Source organism: Triturus cristatus, chromosome 6, assembly GCF_964204655.1.
Source record: "Triturus cristatus chromosome 6, aTriCri1.1, whole genome shotgun sequence".
NCBI lineage: Eukaryota > Metazoa > Chordata > Amphibia > Caudata > Salamandridae > Triturus > Triturus cristatus.
The window spans coordinates 1910916756-1910936121 of NC_140589.1; the positions used below are offsets into that span (position 1 = coordinate 1910916756).

At 44.8% G+C, this 19366-nt stretch overlaps 1 protein-coding gene across 3 annotated transcripts in view; it reads right to left on the reverse strand.

The window, feature by feature from the left end:
* The window catches only part of LOC146822429 (uncharacterized), a 73041-nt gene that overhangs the window by 22419 nt on the left and 31256 nt on the right, over window positions 1-19366 (reverse strand). For 2 of the 3 annotated variants that reach the window (XM_085613535.1, XM_085613534.1), the window contains one exon: window positions 2020-6145. The exons of the other annotated variant lie outside the window; for it this stretch is intronic. In XM_085613535.1, the coding sequence (XP_085469661.1) occupies window positions 4539-5717 (1179 nt within the window). In that variant the 5' untranslated portion in view covers window positions 5718-6145 and the 3' untranslated portion in view covers window positions 2020-4538. Of the gene's footprint in view, window positions 1-2019; window positions 6146-19366 lie in introns of those variants that run through there. 3 annotated transcript variants of the gene reach the window in all.

Sequence of the window (19366 nt, forward strand, 5' to 3'; positions counted from 1 at the left end):
CCCGGCGTATGCCAACAGAGGGCAGAAATGTAATGGCCGACAATGCCAATCGGTAGGCTGTGAGGGGCACGAAGAGTGTTGGGGAGAATCGAGGAGTCAGGGAAACACCCAGCCGGGGTCTCTACCTGAAGGGAGCAGCCGCTCAACCTCTTCCTCAGACTGCACCGGGACGCGGAGTCACCTCCTGGTGATGCGTCACCGATACCCCAATCACAAGCAAGAAGACTGAACCGAGAGCAGCCGCTCGATCGATCCTGTGGACTTCCGAGTCTGTAACGCGGCAAACACCTCCTGGTGTGCGTTACAGCTGGCAGTCCCTGTGTCTCTGGTCGGGCTGGGAGTTACGACTCCAACCAGCAAAAGCGCCACTGCGCTTGGACTCAGCCGAGTCAAAAAGCGAAGCTCAATGGTTGACCGGTAGAGCTTCCGGGTCCTTCACAGGTGACGATGGGGCAAGACACGGCCCAGGGAGTAACGACTCGACCTACCTCCGTTCTTGCCTTACTGGAGCACCACTCCTGAACACTGCTCTTCACGAAGCAGGTACGTCGGTGTAAACACAATATCCGACAGCCTTGTACCTCCCGGTTCCTCCCTTTATAGGGCGTGTTTTCCTTGAGTTATGTAACAGCTCTCCTGTTTACATAAGGCGTGTTTCCCTTGAGTTATGTAACAGCTCTCCTGTTTACATAAGGGCGTGTTTCCCTTGAGTTATGTAACAGCTCTCCTGTTTACATAAGGGCGTGTTTCCCTTGAGTTATGTAACAGCTCTCCTGTTTACATAAGGGCGTGTTTCCCTTGTATGACAGGAATTCTTGACAACCTGCATTCCGCCTCCCTCTTCCTCGCTTAAACTTCTAGAGTCTAAAGCACCTGGCACAGAGGCCACTCTTACTCCCACCTGGCAGCAAAGACCTGGAATGAACTCCTTTGCACCTGAGATCTGCCTCATCACTGAATCTGGAAAGGTCAAGACCTGGCTGTTCAACTGATCGGCCTATCCGGACAACAACACCTCACCCAGCGCCTTGAGAACCTCACTGATGATTTGCCGAGCTTAATACCCATTGATTGATTCTGTACAGTCATATAGATTTTTCTCAGTGGAGACTTTCTGATGCAGTTTTAACTCACACTTGCCAATAAATGCCTTGCTAAATTCAGTGCGGTCTTCAAGGTTGACTTTTGATGTCAAGTTAGCTCTCAATTTATGAGTGCATGGTCACATTCACTACATTTATAGTTTCTTCCCTGTGTGAACATTCTGACATATTACATTTTGTTTTGTCATCGATCCCTTGTCACATTATATTCATTAATAGGGTTTCTCCCTGGTGTGGATTTGTTTATGCTGCATTAGCTTAATTTTCTTGTGGAAGTCTTTATGAAACTCTATACATACATTGGATTTCTTTCCATGTAGATTTTCGGATGTCGCTTCCATTTATTATGAATGCTTTGTGGCATTCAGTACATACATATGTTTTCTCCCCTGTGTGAACTTCCTGATCTTGTATTACATTTTGCTTTGTAATATATCAATCATAGGCTTGTTGAGCGCGACTACTCACCCGTAAGGGTCTCAAGGCGCTGGGGGTAGAGGTTCCAGTCCATCAAGGAGGGGGTCAGTCAAAGAGCCAGGTTTTGAGGTTTCTTGCGAAGATGGGGAGTGATGTCTATCTGAGGTGGAGCGGAAGAGCGTTCCAGGCTTTGGCCACGAGGAAGGCGAAGCAGCGGCCTCCCAATCTGGCCTTTCTGGTGCGGGGGTCCACGGCGTAGGAGAGCTGGGCTGATCATATGGTCCCTTGGGGTGAATGGAATTTGAGTCGGCTGTTCAGATATGCTGGTATGGTGTTGTGGAGGGCCTTGTGTGCATGGGTGAGCATCTTGAAGGTGACTCTAGCCTCGATGGGGAGCCAGTGGAGTGTGTGCAGGTGCTGGGAGATGTGGCAGTGTCTTGGCAGGTGGAGGACCAGTCTTGCAGTAGCTTTCTGGATGTTCTGTAGCTTGCGGGTGAGGTTTTTGTTTATTCTGGCATAAAATGCGTTGCCATAGTCGAGTCTGCTGGTGACCAGGGCGTGAGTGGCGGTCTTTCTGTGTTCGAGGGGGATTCATTTGAAGGTCTTACGTAGAAGGCGGAGGGTGTGGAAGCAGGACGACGAGACGGAGTTGACCTGGCGGTCCATTTTGAGCTCAGAGTCCAGGATGATTCCCAGGTTGCGTGCATGGTCCGTGGGGGTGGGCAGGCTTCAAAGGGCGGGAGGCCACCAGGTGTCATTCTAGGCATCGGGGTTTGGGCCCATGATGAGTACTTCTGTTTTGTTGGCGTTTAGTTGTAGGCAGCTGTTTTTCATCCATTTGGCGACGGCTTCCATGCCTTCTCGAAAGTTGTGTGTGGTGGTGTTGGGTTCATTGGATAGGGAGAGGATGAGTTGGGTGTCATCTGCGTATGACACAATGTTGAGTACGTAGGTTCTGATGATGGGGTGAGTGGAACCATGTAGACGAAGAGCGTAGGGCTGAGGGAGGACTCCTGGGGGACTCCACAGGTGGTTGGTGTAGGGTCAGGGAGGAAAGGGGGGTGGGGAGTCCAACCCACTGCGTTCTTCTGGACAGAAGCGGATCCAGTTGAGGGCCTTGTCCTGGATCCCTGCGTTAGAGAGTCTGCATATTACTGTGCGGTGAGACTGTTGAATGCCGCTGAGAGGTCAAGGGCTACCGTTTCTCCTTTGTCTAGTAGAGTGCGGATGTCTGTTGCGGCGAGGAGGGCGGTTTCCATACTGTGGTGTTTTCTGAAGCCGGATTGGGAGGAATCTAGGTCGTGTACTTCGATGAATGTGGCGACTTGTCTGTCGATTGCTTTCTCAAGGACTTTCGAAAAGGGAAGGGGACTTGGAGATGGGTCTGTAGTTTGAGGTCAGTGGGTCAGCCGAGGGTTTGTTCAGGAGGGGGTTGATCTCTGCATGTTTCCAGTCATCGGGGAACGAGGCGGTTGCCAGGGAGCGGTTGATGGTATGGCGGAGCATGGGTGCGATGGTGTCGGCGGCTCTGTTGAAGATGTGGTGGGAGCAGGGGTCTGTGGGGGCTTCGGAGTGGATTGACTTCATTGTCTTCAGTGGTGAGGGCTGTCCAGTTGTCAATCGCTGACTTTAGGTCGTCGGGGGTGGTTGGTGAGGGTTCAGTGTGTTGGTTCTCCTCGTCGAAGTTGTCATAGATGCTCTTGATTTTGTGGTGGAAAAAGGTGCTGAGTTTGTCGCAGAGGTCTTGTGAGGAAGGGATGTCGGTGGACTCGCTGGTGGGTTGGGCGAACTCCTTGATGATGTTGAAGTATTATTTGCTGTTGTGCGCATGAGTGGAGATTCTGTCTTCAATCACTTTTTTCCTCGTTTTTCTGATGAGTTGGTGGTGGGCATTGTTGGCGGCTCTTAAGTCGTTGTGGACTTCTGTGGATTTGGTGTTCCTCCAGGCCATTTCGAGGCGGCGGCAAGTGCGTCTGGAGTCTCGAAGTTTGATGGTAAACCATCTGGCTTTCTTGGCCTGGGTGTTTTACTTGAGGGGGCTATGGTGATGTATCTGTGCAGTGTTTGAGGTGCGATGTTCGGGTCGTCGTTTTCCACGATGGTTGGGGTGGAGTTGCTGAGTGAGGAGGTGAGCTGGTCGTCTGTGATTCTGGTCCAGTTTCTTTGTGGGAGGAGGAGCTGGTGTCTGTGGATGGTGGGTGTTCTGAAGGTGAAGTGGATGCATCAATGGTCAGTCCAAGGGAGTTCGGTGGTGTGGCTGAAAGTGATGGATGTTCCTGTTGTGAAGAGGTGGTCAAGGGTGTGTCCTGCTGAGTGCGTGGGTTCGGTCACGATCTGGCGGAGTCCGGTGTCACATTCTGTAAATTCATGTGGTTTCTCCCCAGTGTGGACACTGATATTGCTTTAACTCTCCCTTTATAATACCTTGTCACATGCGATGCAGTTGAATTGTCACCCTCCATTTGGAATAAATGTTTTGTCACATTTTGTACAATTATATGGTTTCTTTTATGTGTGAACATTCTGATGTATTTTTAAACTTTGCTTTCTAATAACTGCTAAGTCGCATTCAGTACAGCCATATCATTTCTCACCAGTGTGGAATTTCTGATGTAGTATTTATCTTTGCCTAGTAATAAATGTCTTGTTGCATTATGTACATTCATAGGGTTTCTCTCCTACGTGGACGATCTGATGTCACATAAGATGAGACTTTCTAATAAATGCCTTTGCACATTCAGTGCAGTTGAATGCTCTCTCTCCAGTGGGGATTTTCTAATGCGGTCTATATTTTATAAATGCTTTGCCACCTTCTGTACATGGATATGATTTATCCCCAGTGTGGAATTTCTGATGTAGTATTTATCTTTGTCTAGTAATAAATGTCTTGTTGCATTATGTACATTCATAGGGTTTCTCTCCTACGTGGACGATCTGATGTCACATAAGATGAGACTTTCTAATAAATGCCTTTGCACATTCAGTGCAGTTGAATGCTCTCTCTCCAGTGGGGATTTTCTAATGCGGTCTATATTTTATAAATGCTTTGCCACCTTCTGTACATGGATATGATTTATCCCCAGTGTGGAATTTCTGATGTCGTTTTAGATGTCCATTTGTTACAAATGCTTTGTCACATTCTGTACATTTATATGGTTTCTCCCCAGTGTGGATTCTGCGATGTCGTTTTATGTATTCATTTGTTACAAATGCTTTGTCACATTCTGTACATTTATATGGTTTCTCTCCAGTGTGGATTTTCAGATGTAGCTTTAGTTCTCCATTTGTTATAAATGATTTGTCACATTCTGTACATGGATATGATCTCTCTCCAGTGTGGGATTTCTGATGTCGCTTCATCGCTCCATTTGTTATATATGCTTTGTCACACTCTGTACATTTATACGGTTTCTCCCCAGTGTGTAAGTACTGGTGTCTCATAAGGGTTCCACCAGTAATAAATGCCTGATCACATTCCGTACATTTATATGGTTTCTCCCCAGTGTGGATTCTGTGATGTCGTTTTAGGTATTCATTTGTTACAAATGCTTTGTCACATTCTGTACATTGATGTGGTTTCTCCCCAGTGTGGATTTTCTGATGTCGCTTTAGCTGTCTATTTCTAATAAATGCTTTGTCGCACTCTGTACATTTATACGGTTTCTCCCCAGTGTGTACTTTCTGGTGATTTATTAGGTCTCCACTAGTAATAAATGCCGTGTCACATTCTATACATTTATATGGTTTCTCCCCAGTGTGGATTTTGTGATGTTGTCTTAGGTTTCCATTTGTTACAAATGCTTTGTCACATTCTGTACATTTATATGGTTTCTCCCCAGTGTGGATTCTGTGATGTTGTTTTAGCGTTTCATTTGTTACAAATGCTTTGTCACATTCTGTACATTTAAAAGGTTTCTCTCCAGTGTGGATTTTCTGATGTCGTTTTAGCTGTCCAAGTGTTATAAATGCTTTGTCACATTCTGTACATTTATATGGTTTCTCTCCAGTGTGGATTTTGTGATGTTGTTTTAGCTGGTCATTTCTTACAAATGCTTTGTCACATTCTGTACATTTATGTGATTTCTCCCCAGTGTGGATTTTGTGATGTCGTTTTAGCCGTCCAATTGTTATAAATGCTTTGTCACATTCTGTACATTTATATGGTTTCTCCTCTACGTGGACACTCTGATGCTGCATTAGGTCTTTCTTTGCAAAGAACACTTTTCCAGTCAGTCATTGAAATATGGTTCTTCTCCAGTATGGTTTTCTGATGTTGCACTTGCTCTTTCTCTCCCTAATAAATGTGTTGTCACTTTCTAGATATTCATACGGTTTCTCTTCTGTGTCTTCTTTCTGATCCAGTTTAGCTCTTCCTTCGTAATGAGAACCTTATCAGACTGGCTTCAGTATGTCAGTGTGTTATTTCGTCAATATAGTTCAGGTGATCCCTAAGTGCCAAGTGTAGACCACATTGGGCAGTTTGGGTTTCCTGCAGTAAAATAAGACTTTGGCGAGGCATTAGCCTTCAAGGGAAGACATTTCGAGGTGTACTGTTTTTACATCACTTCCTACACAAGTGTGTTTAAGGCCTTCGCCTTTTTTGTTCATTACTGCATTTATTTCACCTGTTGGAAAAAAGAAAAACACTGGATAAGCTTAAATGCTGGGTCCATCATGAAAATCTATTGCCATTTAATGAGACATTTAATTGACTACATAGACAAGTGCAATGAAGAAATTCTAGATTGCACTTTCAATGTAAAGATGCAATAGGCAGAGCAAGGGCATACGATCCTTCCTTGACGCCCTCCTATCGCGGAGTGTGGAATCAAGGAGTAACCAAGACTCCAGTTGAGTCTTTTATGTAGCACCACAATTCTTCTGACAGCGGTTCTATGTAGATCCATAAGTGTCGGTTTTGATGGGGCCAGAGACTCAGCACTTACGTTTAAATGTGCCTTTGATTTGAGCAAAACTTCAAAGAGTGGTTTTGAAGTGCACCAGTATCTCTTTGAATCCCCGCGCTCACTCCAGACTATCAAAGGGAGTTAACATTGCTTTGTATGGGGTCAGTCTACTACCCCGTGAAGGCTAAGAGTGGGCCTCTTCCTCCCATCTGCCCAGAAAGACCCATCGGGATGCAGATACGTGCAAAATCACACTCCACCCTTGCAGTGTCTGTGGCTTTCTAAAATAGTAATGTTAACTTCGACTTTACCAGGAAAGAGGATTTATCATTACTATAGAAAATATATGAAACATGAAAAGGCTACTCCTTTCCAATCAGGAATTACAGCTTAAAGGTATTCTAAGGAATTCCCAGTTGTAGCCAATGAGAGGAGTGGGCCTTACAGCAGTGAAAAAGTCATTGAGCTGTTTGTCACTACCAGGACATGTAAAACATAGAAGTATATGTTCTGCCTTTTACTCACATAGCGTCCTGTCCTTTGGGTTACCAAGGGCCTTCCTTAGGGGCGACTTATAGGTAATAAAAGAGGAGTTTTAGGCATGGATAGTAGCTTTCAATGCCAAGTCGATGGGGCGGTAAACTTCACACACAAGCACTACAGTGGCAGGCCTGAGACATGGTTTCAGGCTGCATTTGTGGGTGGCAGTCAGTGTTGTAGCCCACTAGCAGCAAATAATTTGCAGGCCCTGGGACATGTAGTGCACTTTACTAGGGACTTATAAGCAAATTAAATAGGCCAACTGAGTATGAGCCCATGTTACCATGTTTAGGGGAGCACTTTAGCACTAGGAGTGGTAACGCGGCTGCAGAGTCCTAAAGCCATAAAAACAAGCACAGAAAATGGAGGGAGGCAGGTAGAAAGTTGGGGAAAGACCGCCCTAAGACTGTCAGGTCTAACAGAGCCTTTTCCAGTGAATGGACCACGCAACACAGAGCATCACAATAACAGTGGGAAACATTATCAATTGCTGCAAGGGAGTCCTTAATACTATCAGAGCCCGTGATAGGACCTGGACAATATTCTGAGCATCTTTCACATAGTGTAACTCCAGAGATCAGAGGCTCTGACCAGAGCTACAGAAGTAAAAGGAGGTTTACAACCACAATAAACACACATTGGCAAAGTCAAGTAGTCTCACTTTTTCGACATATAAGCTTTCCCAATGCTGCACAACATCGAGAAAGAACAAGCATTTGCAATGCAATAGGTCTCGCATTTGTTAGAGTTGGAGCTATAAGTATAAATATAAATATGTTTTACTTATGCGTTTAGTAGTGGATGGATGTGATGGCAATTGTGTGATTTACAATTAATTTATAAGCAAGCGTATCGATTGTGTTTCTGGTGTATGGTGCATACTGGGATACAGTTTAAAGCAATCCTGGATTTGTTTTAGCAAATGAATACTATACAGTTAATAAGGACACGATGAGAATGCTTTACTACATAAAGGGAAATGCTGGGTATGGACATACTGAACCCAAGAGAATAAGTCACCTGATTATTTTATTTGTTGGTTTTTAATAAACGTTAAGCAGTATGATGGTGCTCATTTTACCTGGTTTTTAACACCCCGTTGAATGTCTGCTATGAATCTGGTGCGATTATCCCTAGGGGCCACAACAAGCAGGATAAAGAGAAATTTCAAGGTTGTAACTGGTAGGTTTGTGCACAGACTAATGAAGCATAGCCAGAGGTAGTAAAGATAGGATGAGCATGGAGACAGAACCCTGGGGATGCACTGAATGCATAGGCACGGGGAGCAGAGACACAATGAGCAGGGCTACAGTAGACAATGTGGGCTGAAGCAGAAACAGGAATTACAGGTTATGAAGGCAGCCAAAGGGGGTGCATTTGGGGGGTGGACACACACACATTGGAGCACGCGGTATCAACCAGGCATAAGGTAAGAAGAGGAGTGTTAGAATCCGGGTTCTCTGGTTGGCACAGGTAGGTACTTGTGTCAAGCAGGGAACCTTTCCTCTAGTCAGGGTAAGGGGGTACACTCCAATAATAACCCCTGCTCACTCTCTAGGTAGCTTGGCACGAGCAGACAAGGCGTTCTCAGGGCGTTTAGGTTAAGCATTTGTAAATACCCACACAGTAATACAGTGAACCTCCACAAATGGACTCCACACAGGATATATATCAAAAATACTTTATATAGAATTATCAGGCTTAGCACAAGACCAAAATGACGTTTAAGCAGGCCACAATACTTATTTTCAAAGAATTCTTAAGTTCTAGCGTAATTTTAAAGTTCTGTGCGCTTCGTTCCTGTCCGTACGTGTTAAAAACTGCTTGGGAACGGGTCTCACACGCACTGTAGGCGCTTCGGGATGAAGCATACACCCTACGGTGCGAACAGCCACAGTACCTTTACTTGATGAGTTCGTCATGGATGCTGCGCGGACATCAGGCGCAATGTACGGTGCGTTGTCCTCCTGGTGCGATGCGTACTACGGTACGTTAGACCATGGGCGTGCAGGGCTTCAGGGGACGGTGCATAGGTACAGTGCGTTCAAAGTTCGTCGCGGCGTTCGTGCCGTACCAAGAGATCGGCAATCTTGATTCGAAGCGCAGGATACAAGCGAACAGTACGCTCCGCACAGGGGAGACGTGTGCAACTACCGTACGCGCCGCAGCCTTTCCAAAGCAGGGGAAAGGAACGTATGCCGGCAGTACGGTTCGTAGGGGGTTGCGAGCTGGTACGGTGATGTCCTTCAGTCACGGTGCGAGCTACGGCTCGTAGGGGCAATTACTCGCGTTGCTTGGGCTGGCAGTACCTTCCTTCGCGGTGCGAGCTACAGCTCGTAGAGGGGCAAAAGACACGTTGTTCGTGCCGGACAGCGGGTTATCAGCTCACAGGGAGTACGCTGCGATCAGCAAGATGTACACACCAGTTCGAAGCGAAGATGTGAGGAAAACGGTCCGTTTTCCTCAGCGATTCCACGGCGGTGAAGTCCACTGTTCCTGGGACTTCGTTCAGGGGGCAAGCTCACTCACAAGCCCTTGGAGATCTTAAGCACAAGTCAAATAAAAGTCTTTGGGGTCTTTTCTTCCTCTTCTTCAGCACCAAGGGAACCACTGCAGGCCAATCCCCCAGGTCAGAGACAGTACTCCTCCATGCAGCTTTCCCGGTTCCTCCTCGTCGGACAGAGGTTTCTTCTTGGCAGGACAGGATCTAATTTCTTGGGAGCAGGGCTCCTACATTTATACAGCAATTCTTTTGTTCTGCCAGGCCAGGGGGGCCCTTGCCTAGTCCAGTCCAGTTTCTGAACACTTTGTTTATGCGATGCAGGCTGCTTCTTTCAGGGTGCAGGGCAGAGCCATCAGACGCTCCACAGGGGGCGGAGCCAGCATTGTGATGGCAGAGCACAGCCCTATTCAGAGTCCAGGTGTACTCCTCCCACCCATCTATCTGCCAATCTTCCTATTCACCACCAGGCTACCTAGCCCTGCCCATCTGGGTTTCCCCAGCCCTGTCACTCACACAAGCCAGAAAGCAGATACACATCACGCAGAGGCGGGCTGAGATGTTTAGGCAAGCAAAGGCCAACTTTCTAAAAGTGGCATTTGCAAACGCAGAATAATAAAATAAACCTTACTAAAAGATGTACCTTATTATTCTGAGTTCAGGCATACTAAATTCGAATTTCTACCATGTTCCCTGGGTCTGTTAGGATCATAGAATGTAACAATTCTGACAGCCCGTTCTGGCCTATGGGAACAGGTAGCCTTCCAATAGTGAAAAACGAAAATGGCTGTAATTCACTATTAGGACATGCCACACACAACAGGGCTTGTCCTACCTTATGCTTACAATACACCCTGCCCTTGGGCCTACCATAGGGGTGACTAATATGAAGTTAAGGGAAGGTTTAGGGACTGGCAAGTGGGTGCACTTGCGCAGTCAGCATGACAGTACCAGACTGCACGCAGGTTCTGCAATGGCAGACCTAGACACATTTTACCAGGCCGCTTCTGTGGGTGGCACAACCAGTGCCGCAATCCCACCAGCGGCATTTGTATTTACACGCCCTGGCACTCCTGGTGCACTTTACTGGGGTCTGATAGTAAACCAGATAAGCCAATCATGGAATCCAACCAACAGATACACTTTACATAGGGAGCACTTGCACTGTGGCACTGGTTGGCAGTGGTACAGTGCTCTGAGCGGCCAACACCATAAAAACACGAGAGGCACAGCGACAAAAAGTGGAAGGGAGACTTACGCCAAGGTGCCAGGTCTAACAAGTGTCCCCTCCAGCTGAAACGTGGGGAGAACTACCCTACCCCAGGGAATTCCTCATCACTAAGGCAGAAAAATCTGGACAGACCGTCAGCATTGGCGTGATCTGTACCAGGGCGATGTTCCACCGTGAAATCCATACCCTGTAGGGAAATGGACCTCAACAGCTTTGGATTTTCACCCCTCATTTGCATCAACCATCTGAGGGGCCTGTGGACTGTCTGAACCCGGAAGTGAGACCCAAACAGGTAGGGTCTTAGCTTCTTCAGCGCCCAGACCACAGCAAATGCCTCACACTCAATAGCACTCCATCTTTGTTCCCGTGGTAGTAACCTCCTGCTAAGAAAGGCTACAGGTTGATCTAGGCCCTCTTCATTAATCTGTGAAAGAACAGCCCCCACACCATGCTCTGAAGTGTCTGTCTGAATTGTGGTAAATAAAATATCACGCTGTCATAATTTTTCAGATATCAATAAGATCATGCATAAAGCAAGAGGCTGAGTCTGTGGTATCAGATTCATAAAGGGCTTTATTCCAATAACTCGAGTCAAAGGGAGAATATCACCATCACCAAAAAAGGATCTGGACGGGACTGAAAAGTATTCTCAATATTCTCAAAACATTATTCACAGAGTACAGTATATATACATTTCTCAATTGTACGTAAGCAAGAGAGCAAGAGAGAATGAGATAAGAGCATGTGGGCGTGTAAGTAGGCGTGAAGGTGGGCGTCCATGTGGGCGTCCACTTGATGATAATGGGTAAATTGTCATGTGTGGGTGGATACCTGGAGATGATTTCGCAATGTCAGCAGAAATACTTGGCAGAGATGCGCGCGCAGCAGCATGACGTGTAATTGACGTGCAACTAGGGGGAGAAAGGGACTTGACATTTAGCTCTACATGTGGAGACAAAAGTCTGGGGTTATGTCAACCTAATCCCAAATCATATCTAATATCCTATGTTTAAAGAACTGTGTTATCCACAAGGAAGGACTCTCGGACAGAATCTATTCTATACTGACTGTGTGTGCGTGCACAAGCGTCTAAGTGTCTATATGAGATGCGAGGGGCAGAAAACTTTCCATGGCAACAGGGCTATGAATTACTTGCATGAGAACAGAGAAGCCAAACCCTTTGCTTGGGAGCTAAAGGAAATGTTTACCTAAACTACTAGACAGGAATGCATCGGCTGAAGAGCAAAGTAGATAATTCGAAGGTGAAATACAGCTTCTTGGCAGGCAGGCGAAACTGGCCGAGGCAGGCACCGTTAGCTGCACAGGAAATAGGACAAAGTTCATGGATACAGATGCGAGCTCAAGCTGAAGCTTGTCAGAGACAGAGAGCAGGGAAAGGCTTTGAGGACAGAATCGGGCCTACTCGCCTGAACTGTAAAAATGGAGTAACTGAGCCATATAAAGTCGGTGGCCTTTCATATTTAGGAATGGAATATCCGGCCTGTTCATGGCGGATCTGACAGAGGACATGTTGACGGTGGACGCACATGTATTTGCGTCTTCATAACTGGAACTGGAGGGAACATACATGTACTTGTGACATGCACATAGAACCGTTGGGGTCCAAGATAGGGGACATAACTGACCAGGAAAATCCACATTTCCACATTCCCTCCTTGTCCCCTACTTGCCCTTCAAGAGATATCAATCTTCATCAATTCATTGATCTGTTCATATAGCATCATTTGTTCTTCTTTCTTCTTCCGTGATCTTGAATGAAATCTTGGTGGTGGAATACACGATGTGGCACACAGACCACAGATCGCTGGTCCACATTGTAGACATAGACAGCAACTGAATAGTATGAGAAGGCCAATACCTAGGAAGGATAGGACCCTCCATCCAAAGGTAGATAATACACTCCAAAACCAACCGGACCAAGTCCAGGTGCCTGGATTCTGGTGTATCTGGCTTACAATCTTATGAAGGCGAGTTATGGCTTTATATACAGATGGCGAATTTTCTGGTATGAAAAATGCAATAGCTTGATCCGATGACCCTACAAGCTCCGCCCCTATCGGCCAGGATAACGTCAAGGACAAGACTATTTTGAAGCACAACAATCCGCATAGCAGACTGCTCTTCTGTTAAATTGCCTAAGGCGGAAATAGTTTCGTTCACTACTGCTTCAAGGGTTCTGGTTAATCTACGTATCAGCTTACTATTGGTAACTGTACCTATATAGGGAAAGAAACCTTTATTGAAATCTGTGTATTTTTCCCATGCTGCTTCAGTGTAATCGACAATTGGGAGATCTCTCTGCTGTCTATTGTGTACTAAATGAGTATTTTTATGATAATCAGGAGGAGCTAGGAAAACAGGTGGTAGGAGGAATGCTATGTAACAGGTACCATCCCAATCTAGAGGTAGGCGTATATATGCGGTCTGGCCACATATAAAGTAGGAATGACGAGAAGCTCTAAATGTAGACTTGCCTTGATCACTGAATTTTATTACAGTGGTGCATTTACTATGGCCCATGTGTATGGAGCCATTCTTTCTTATACATAATTCCCCTTTTACTGGGAATACGGACATGGCGGGCAAGATTGGTGTAGCTTCACATTCAACGTTCAGGATCATGAGGTTAAGTGTAAAATTACCTAATCCGTATACTTCATTTCTTAGATCAGTTCCTGTTCTTTTGGGAAGTCCCTCCTTGTTAGGGTAGCAGACTTTAAGCAAAACTAAGTTCAGGTTTCCCCATACCCAGTTATCTTGATAAACTGCGGAATTCGAATCTAGGGAATTAATCAAACTAAACCATGCTCCACAGGAGCCATTGTGTGTGAACGGATAGAGAAAGAGGGGCAAAACTCCCTTATAGTTCTGATAGGGGGGGGGAGTCGGCCACAGACCCAGCAGTCTGTAGCATTGCTAGTCTGATGTGAATGGTGCAGCATCTGAATAAAGGTATTGTTGCGTAAGGCAAGTCGATATGATAGCTCATAGGATGGCAGATCACTAAATGTGTGCTTTATGGTGTGCTTTATGGTATCATTAGTGGAGGAGTATAAGAGTGAGGCAATAGGAGGAAAAATAGCATGTAGTATTAAGCTGATACATATTATCATGATGCACATAAGAGATTGAAAAATTACAGTCACTATACATCTATTTGCTTCTTATCTAGCTCTCTTATTTTTGCTTTATGTTATTGTCCAAGATCTTATGCGAGCCAGAATACATGTTCAACCGCTTCACCACCTAGTGGACTTAATTGATCAAACGGGTTCTGACTTTTTGAATCAAGGTTTAGCTTTGTGGAAACTTCTGGGCATTCTCCTCTAGAAAATGTTGTTCAAAATCCAAAATCATAGTTCAAAGTTTTTTTTTTTTTTCCTTTGTAAAAGAGTGGTGAAGGTGCAATCATCCTTTCCGCCTTTTGACTTTAACGGCCGTCCCCGTGGTCCAGAGCACTGACTTTGGCGCCTTCCATCCAGGAGCGATGGAGTATTCTTTGACCTGGGTGTTGTCAGGGAAGGCGGCAGCAACCTGCGAACAACAAGAGAGTAGTGCAGACATCAAGGAAGCCAGGTAATCTGTCAGCATGTTACTGTCAACATAAGTAATCTTTTAGGCATTGTAGTGCCCACATATTTTGGTGGTCTACCAAAGACCACTTCATAGGGAGATAAGCCTGTTCTAGAATGAGCTACCATTCGCATGTAGAAGAGGGCAACCGGCAGGGCTACCATCCAGTCTATACCTTTGTCTGCGCAAAATTTTAATGTCTGATTATGTCTTTCTACAAGGCCTGCTGCTTCAGGATGTCGCACACAATGGAATTTCCAGGTATACCCTAACAGAAGGGACACCTGCTTCATTAGTACCAGGACATATTTGTAACCTCTACATCTGTTTATTTGGATATAATCCATTTGGAGCACTTCAAAAGGGTGGTCAGGTGGATGGAATCCACCTTGTTCCATCGGAATGCCTTTACCTGGATTGAATTGGCAACAGATCATACATGTTCTGACCTTTTGTTTCGCTGCTGCACGCAGGTGCTTGTTGAACCATATATTCTGTAAGCTATCTATCATTGCTTTCTCTCCTAAGTGTGCAGGACTATGTGCGGTATTTATAATCACTTGTGCCCTTGAATCAGAAAGAAACCATGTGGATTTGCCCTTTGTCATCCAACCTTGATCAGTCAGTACCCCTCCTTGTTCCGATCATTTCTTTAATTCGTCTACAGTAGCATGTGTCTGAATGTCTTGTACATCCCTGGAAGGATCCCTAACTGTCATGGCTTTGGACAGTGATAGTATCTGTGATTTTGTCATGTCTAGTGGGGTCTGAGCTGTCTGTTTAGCAGTTCGGTCTGCCAGATCATTGCCTTGGGAAATGGGATCTGTGGCTCTAGTATGTGCTTTACATTTTAGGATAGCTATGGCTGTTAGTAAATGTATCGCTTCCAGAAGGGCTTGAATATGGGGGCCATGCTGTATCTTGGCCCCATGAGAGGTCAAGAAACCTCTTTCTCGCCAGAAAATCGGTGTAAATGTTTACTCTCAGGTGCTTAGCTCTTATGCACGCTTGTGTCAGGGCGATGAGCTCTGCTGCTTGTGCTGACAATATGTCTATTCTTTTAGTCTCTATTATTACAGTATCAGCAGTCACTGCATATGCTGCCACTAATTCTCCCGCCCCTGTCCTCATGCATGAGCCGTCAACATATAGTGTTAGGTCGGGGTCTGGGAGTGCAACATCTGTCAAGTCTTGTCTTGGTTTAGTCACGGTATGTATTACTTCAACACAGTTGTGTGGTGAAACGCTTTCTGTACTGGAGGGCAAAAGGGTAGCAGGATTCAGTATGTTGCATCGTCTGATCTCTATGTGTGGTTGAAATAACGTTGGCTCATAGCCTGTCAGTCTAGCTACAGTCAGGTGTCGTGTTTGTGTCCGGTTCAAGAGAACCTCTACTGCGTGTGGTACTTGTACTGTCAGAGGGTGGCCCAGCACTATCAAGTCACTTTGTCTTATGGCTAAGGCCGTTGCTGCAACTGATTTTAGGCACGCAGGCAAAGCCTGTGCTACTGGGTCTAATGTACTAGAAAAATAAGCACAGGGCTCGTGTTTTCCTGCATGATCTTGTGTTAGGACAGATAGTGCTGTTCCATCCCGCTCTGTCACAAAAAACATAAACGATTTGTTGTAATCAGGGTTTGCTAAAACTGGTGCTTGGCATAAAACTCTCTTTAATTCTTCAAATGCCACAGTGTGTTCTTGAGGACTTTAGTCTTTTTGTGTCTTGGGCTGTGAAAAACCAGAAATCAATTGAATACGTTCCGGTGCCCACAACTAATTCCCCTGAAAGATCACAATAAAACATGAGAAAAAGGGGAAAACACCATACCTATTTCCTTGGCTTAATTTCTAAGGGGGCTAATTTCTAAGGGGCTTAATTTCTTAAGGGGCTAGCGGGAAGCGAACCTCCTCAGGGGCCAGCAGAAAACCAATATTCTCCTCCTTCCCCCCCTTTTTGACAGGAGGAAATCTGAAACAGATTTCACTGCTGTCAAACACTATCAAACCCTGTGTCTTGTCAACACTATTAATCCCTGTGTGTAGCTACTGGGCGTAAGCAAAATTATAGGAGATACACAGCGTATTTGAAACGGCGAGAAATCCTTCAAATTAATGTACAAACCTCATTGTGTTAGCTCATAAGCTGGCCAAATGACATCTCATATGCAAATGTCCCTATTACATGAACCTACACCAACCTGAAGTCAATATTAATGCTAGGAGGCCCTAATAGGAATGCTAAATTACCTAAATATTCGGAAAACCAAGTTTAAGAACAGTTGTTAATGTTGATAATTAATAATTTATCTGCTAAAGAAATCAGTCATTGTGCAATAATTTCCACCTATACAATAAATAGCCTAATTCAAAAACAAGTCAACTTTTGGGGCCACCACTCACAAGAATGAGCTTACTAAAGCAAACTTTAAAAAGGAAATTCTGTCAGATATTTTCTCATTACCCTAAATACCGGGCCTCATTTGTCACTCTGTGGTGGCAGTCCTTATTTAAAACAGGCCTTCAAGAGTTAAGATGCAAGTGCACAGATCATAATTGTTCCTTAATGTCCAATCTGGAAACATATGACCGAGGCTGCCTGTCTATAAGAGAAAGGCAGTCATGTGATACATATTTTAGTCTTGCATAACTTTTCCTTCTTTTATTCATCTCCAATACCAATTAGACATACACTGATAACGTGTTGTCTGCTATTTTGACAGCATGATAAAGGTAATATCATGTCTGTGAAATTTAGTAATTTAGTAACGCTAAACAGACTGGTCAATACAACACAAAAACAAAACATATATAAAATACATATGCCAAGCCATCAGTATACCAGGCACAGAAAGCATAGACAATTACACTAACATATATAAATGAGCAGCGATGCGCAATTACAGTACCTACAGCTCAGATGCGAACATTCTGGCCTGCTTAATTTGTCAGGCTTATAATCAATAACTTATTTACCTGCCCTATACAACCCCATCTGGCAGTGGGTCATCCCAATGATGACCGCGTCAAGTCTGACACACAGGATCAGCAACAATAATCAAAAAATGACGAACACACGAACCTGTCTCTTTTTTTTTTTTTTTTTATAAAAATGTGCTATGCTTCTTTGTACACAATGTACCCTCATGTCCTAGTCGAAGATGCATCTCACATCTTTCCTCACAGACCCGTAACCACTGGATCATTTATCCAATGCAACTGGTGGCAGCTTGTGGCCACAATTCAAAAATGTCTGAATTTGAAAATCGTTTTTATATAGGCACATAGCCCTTAAAATTCCAAACAAGAGCAACATTTTACTTTCTGGCCAGAAGCAATATAACAATTGCTAAAAAATAAAACAAATCTTCTCCATAGACATTTCCTCGGGGCACTTGTTTTGCACAGAATAGAACAAGGGAATCTTTCTCGACTTACATTTCTCAGCTGCCCTGTCTTATCAGAGAAGTTAAAAATAGCCCCTCAGCGCGGCCTGAGCCTGGGCTGCCAGCCATCTTTTTTTTTGTTTTTCCTACTCCTGGCCCCAAGGCTCTCCAGCTGCAGGCATTACACAGATGCGATGTCAGAGAAGCCTTCTAAGCAGTGCCCTGTTCTGCTCCTCTCATCGGCCCCCACCTACACTGGCTACAAGGTCAGAATCTGTCTCCGATTTCTGTATCACATTCTGCTCTACACAGCCCCCACCTTCTCCTCACTCTGAAGCTGTCAAAGACAAAAAGACTACTCAATTCCATAAAAACTGCAATAATTCGCTCAATTGAAAAATTATTTTTACATACAATTTGCACTCAGGGGGTCATAATCTTACCGACTTGACCCAGCACATTGGCTCACTGGACCACCAAGAACACAAACCTGTATTCATGAACAATTTGCAAATTCGAAATACCCACAATTCTTTTTTCAAGCTAAACTTTTCACTAATTATTTTTCCGTTAACACTTTGTACATTAGGGGTGTCATCAAATCACAGGAGTTGCTCCTTCTCTAGCTGCACCCCTCTCAATTTCCTTTTGACAACGTAGTCAAATGTTGGACCATGTAAACACCAGCTATGCGCTGTTCATCTGGTGGGTGGCTCAAGAACCTTTGGGCTACTATGTAATTAATATATGTATTATAACTGGTCTTTTTACTGGGGCCACTCTTGCTAGGTCCTCTGAAAGGACGGGATAAATACCAGCAACGTCAGTATTTCTTTTTCTGTCAGCCTACGCTCATTTTACCAGCTCTAATTCCTCCTGTAACATCTCATCCTTGGCTTTTCCAGACTCCAGTCCACTTCTCTCTGCTTCGTGAAACACTTACTCTGTCCTTCTATGTGACGCCTTGCGCCAAAAACTCAATGGCATCCTTCCAAGCTGGTCTACATTTCCTCTTTCATAAGAGTGTTTCGTTGTCTGTCTACTTGTTCTGCTTTTACTCAGATACCTTCCTCAACTAACACGCTTTCTCGGGCTTTGTCTGAATCCTCCCTACTTTTTCTCTATTTTTCTGAGCGCTTACTCTGTGCGTCTATGCTATTCTTTACGCCATAATTCAACAGCGTCTGTCTGTGACTGTCTAGCTTTCCTCTTCCACAACTCTTCTTCGACTTTCATGATACATTCGGCATCCCAGGTCCCAGCTACGGGCCATCTCTGACTTTCTGGTAACTCTTTGGTGTAGTCCACCCATAGATCAAGGAATAATATGGCGTCTAAGCCATGCTTGTGATACATAAAGTGCCCTGGAGTGTCCCTAGGAGGAATAGGAACTGCTTCTTCAAGCACCCCTTTTCTAGTAGTAATCTGTCTTAACTTCGAAAAGAGCGGCATATTGACAACTGATCTGACACCTGGTCTTGAACACACTTAATACAAAAACGCACAATAATGAACAATCATTCATACCACAATATGCAGGACATTTTAACACATTAAACATTGAACATTAAACATTTTAACCTTTAAAAATGACCAACAATGATGACAGTCTGCATAACTAATCACCAAGCAGAATTCTTGACAATAACTAGATACTTCGGAATACTTGATATACTGCTAAACAGTACATA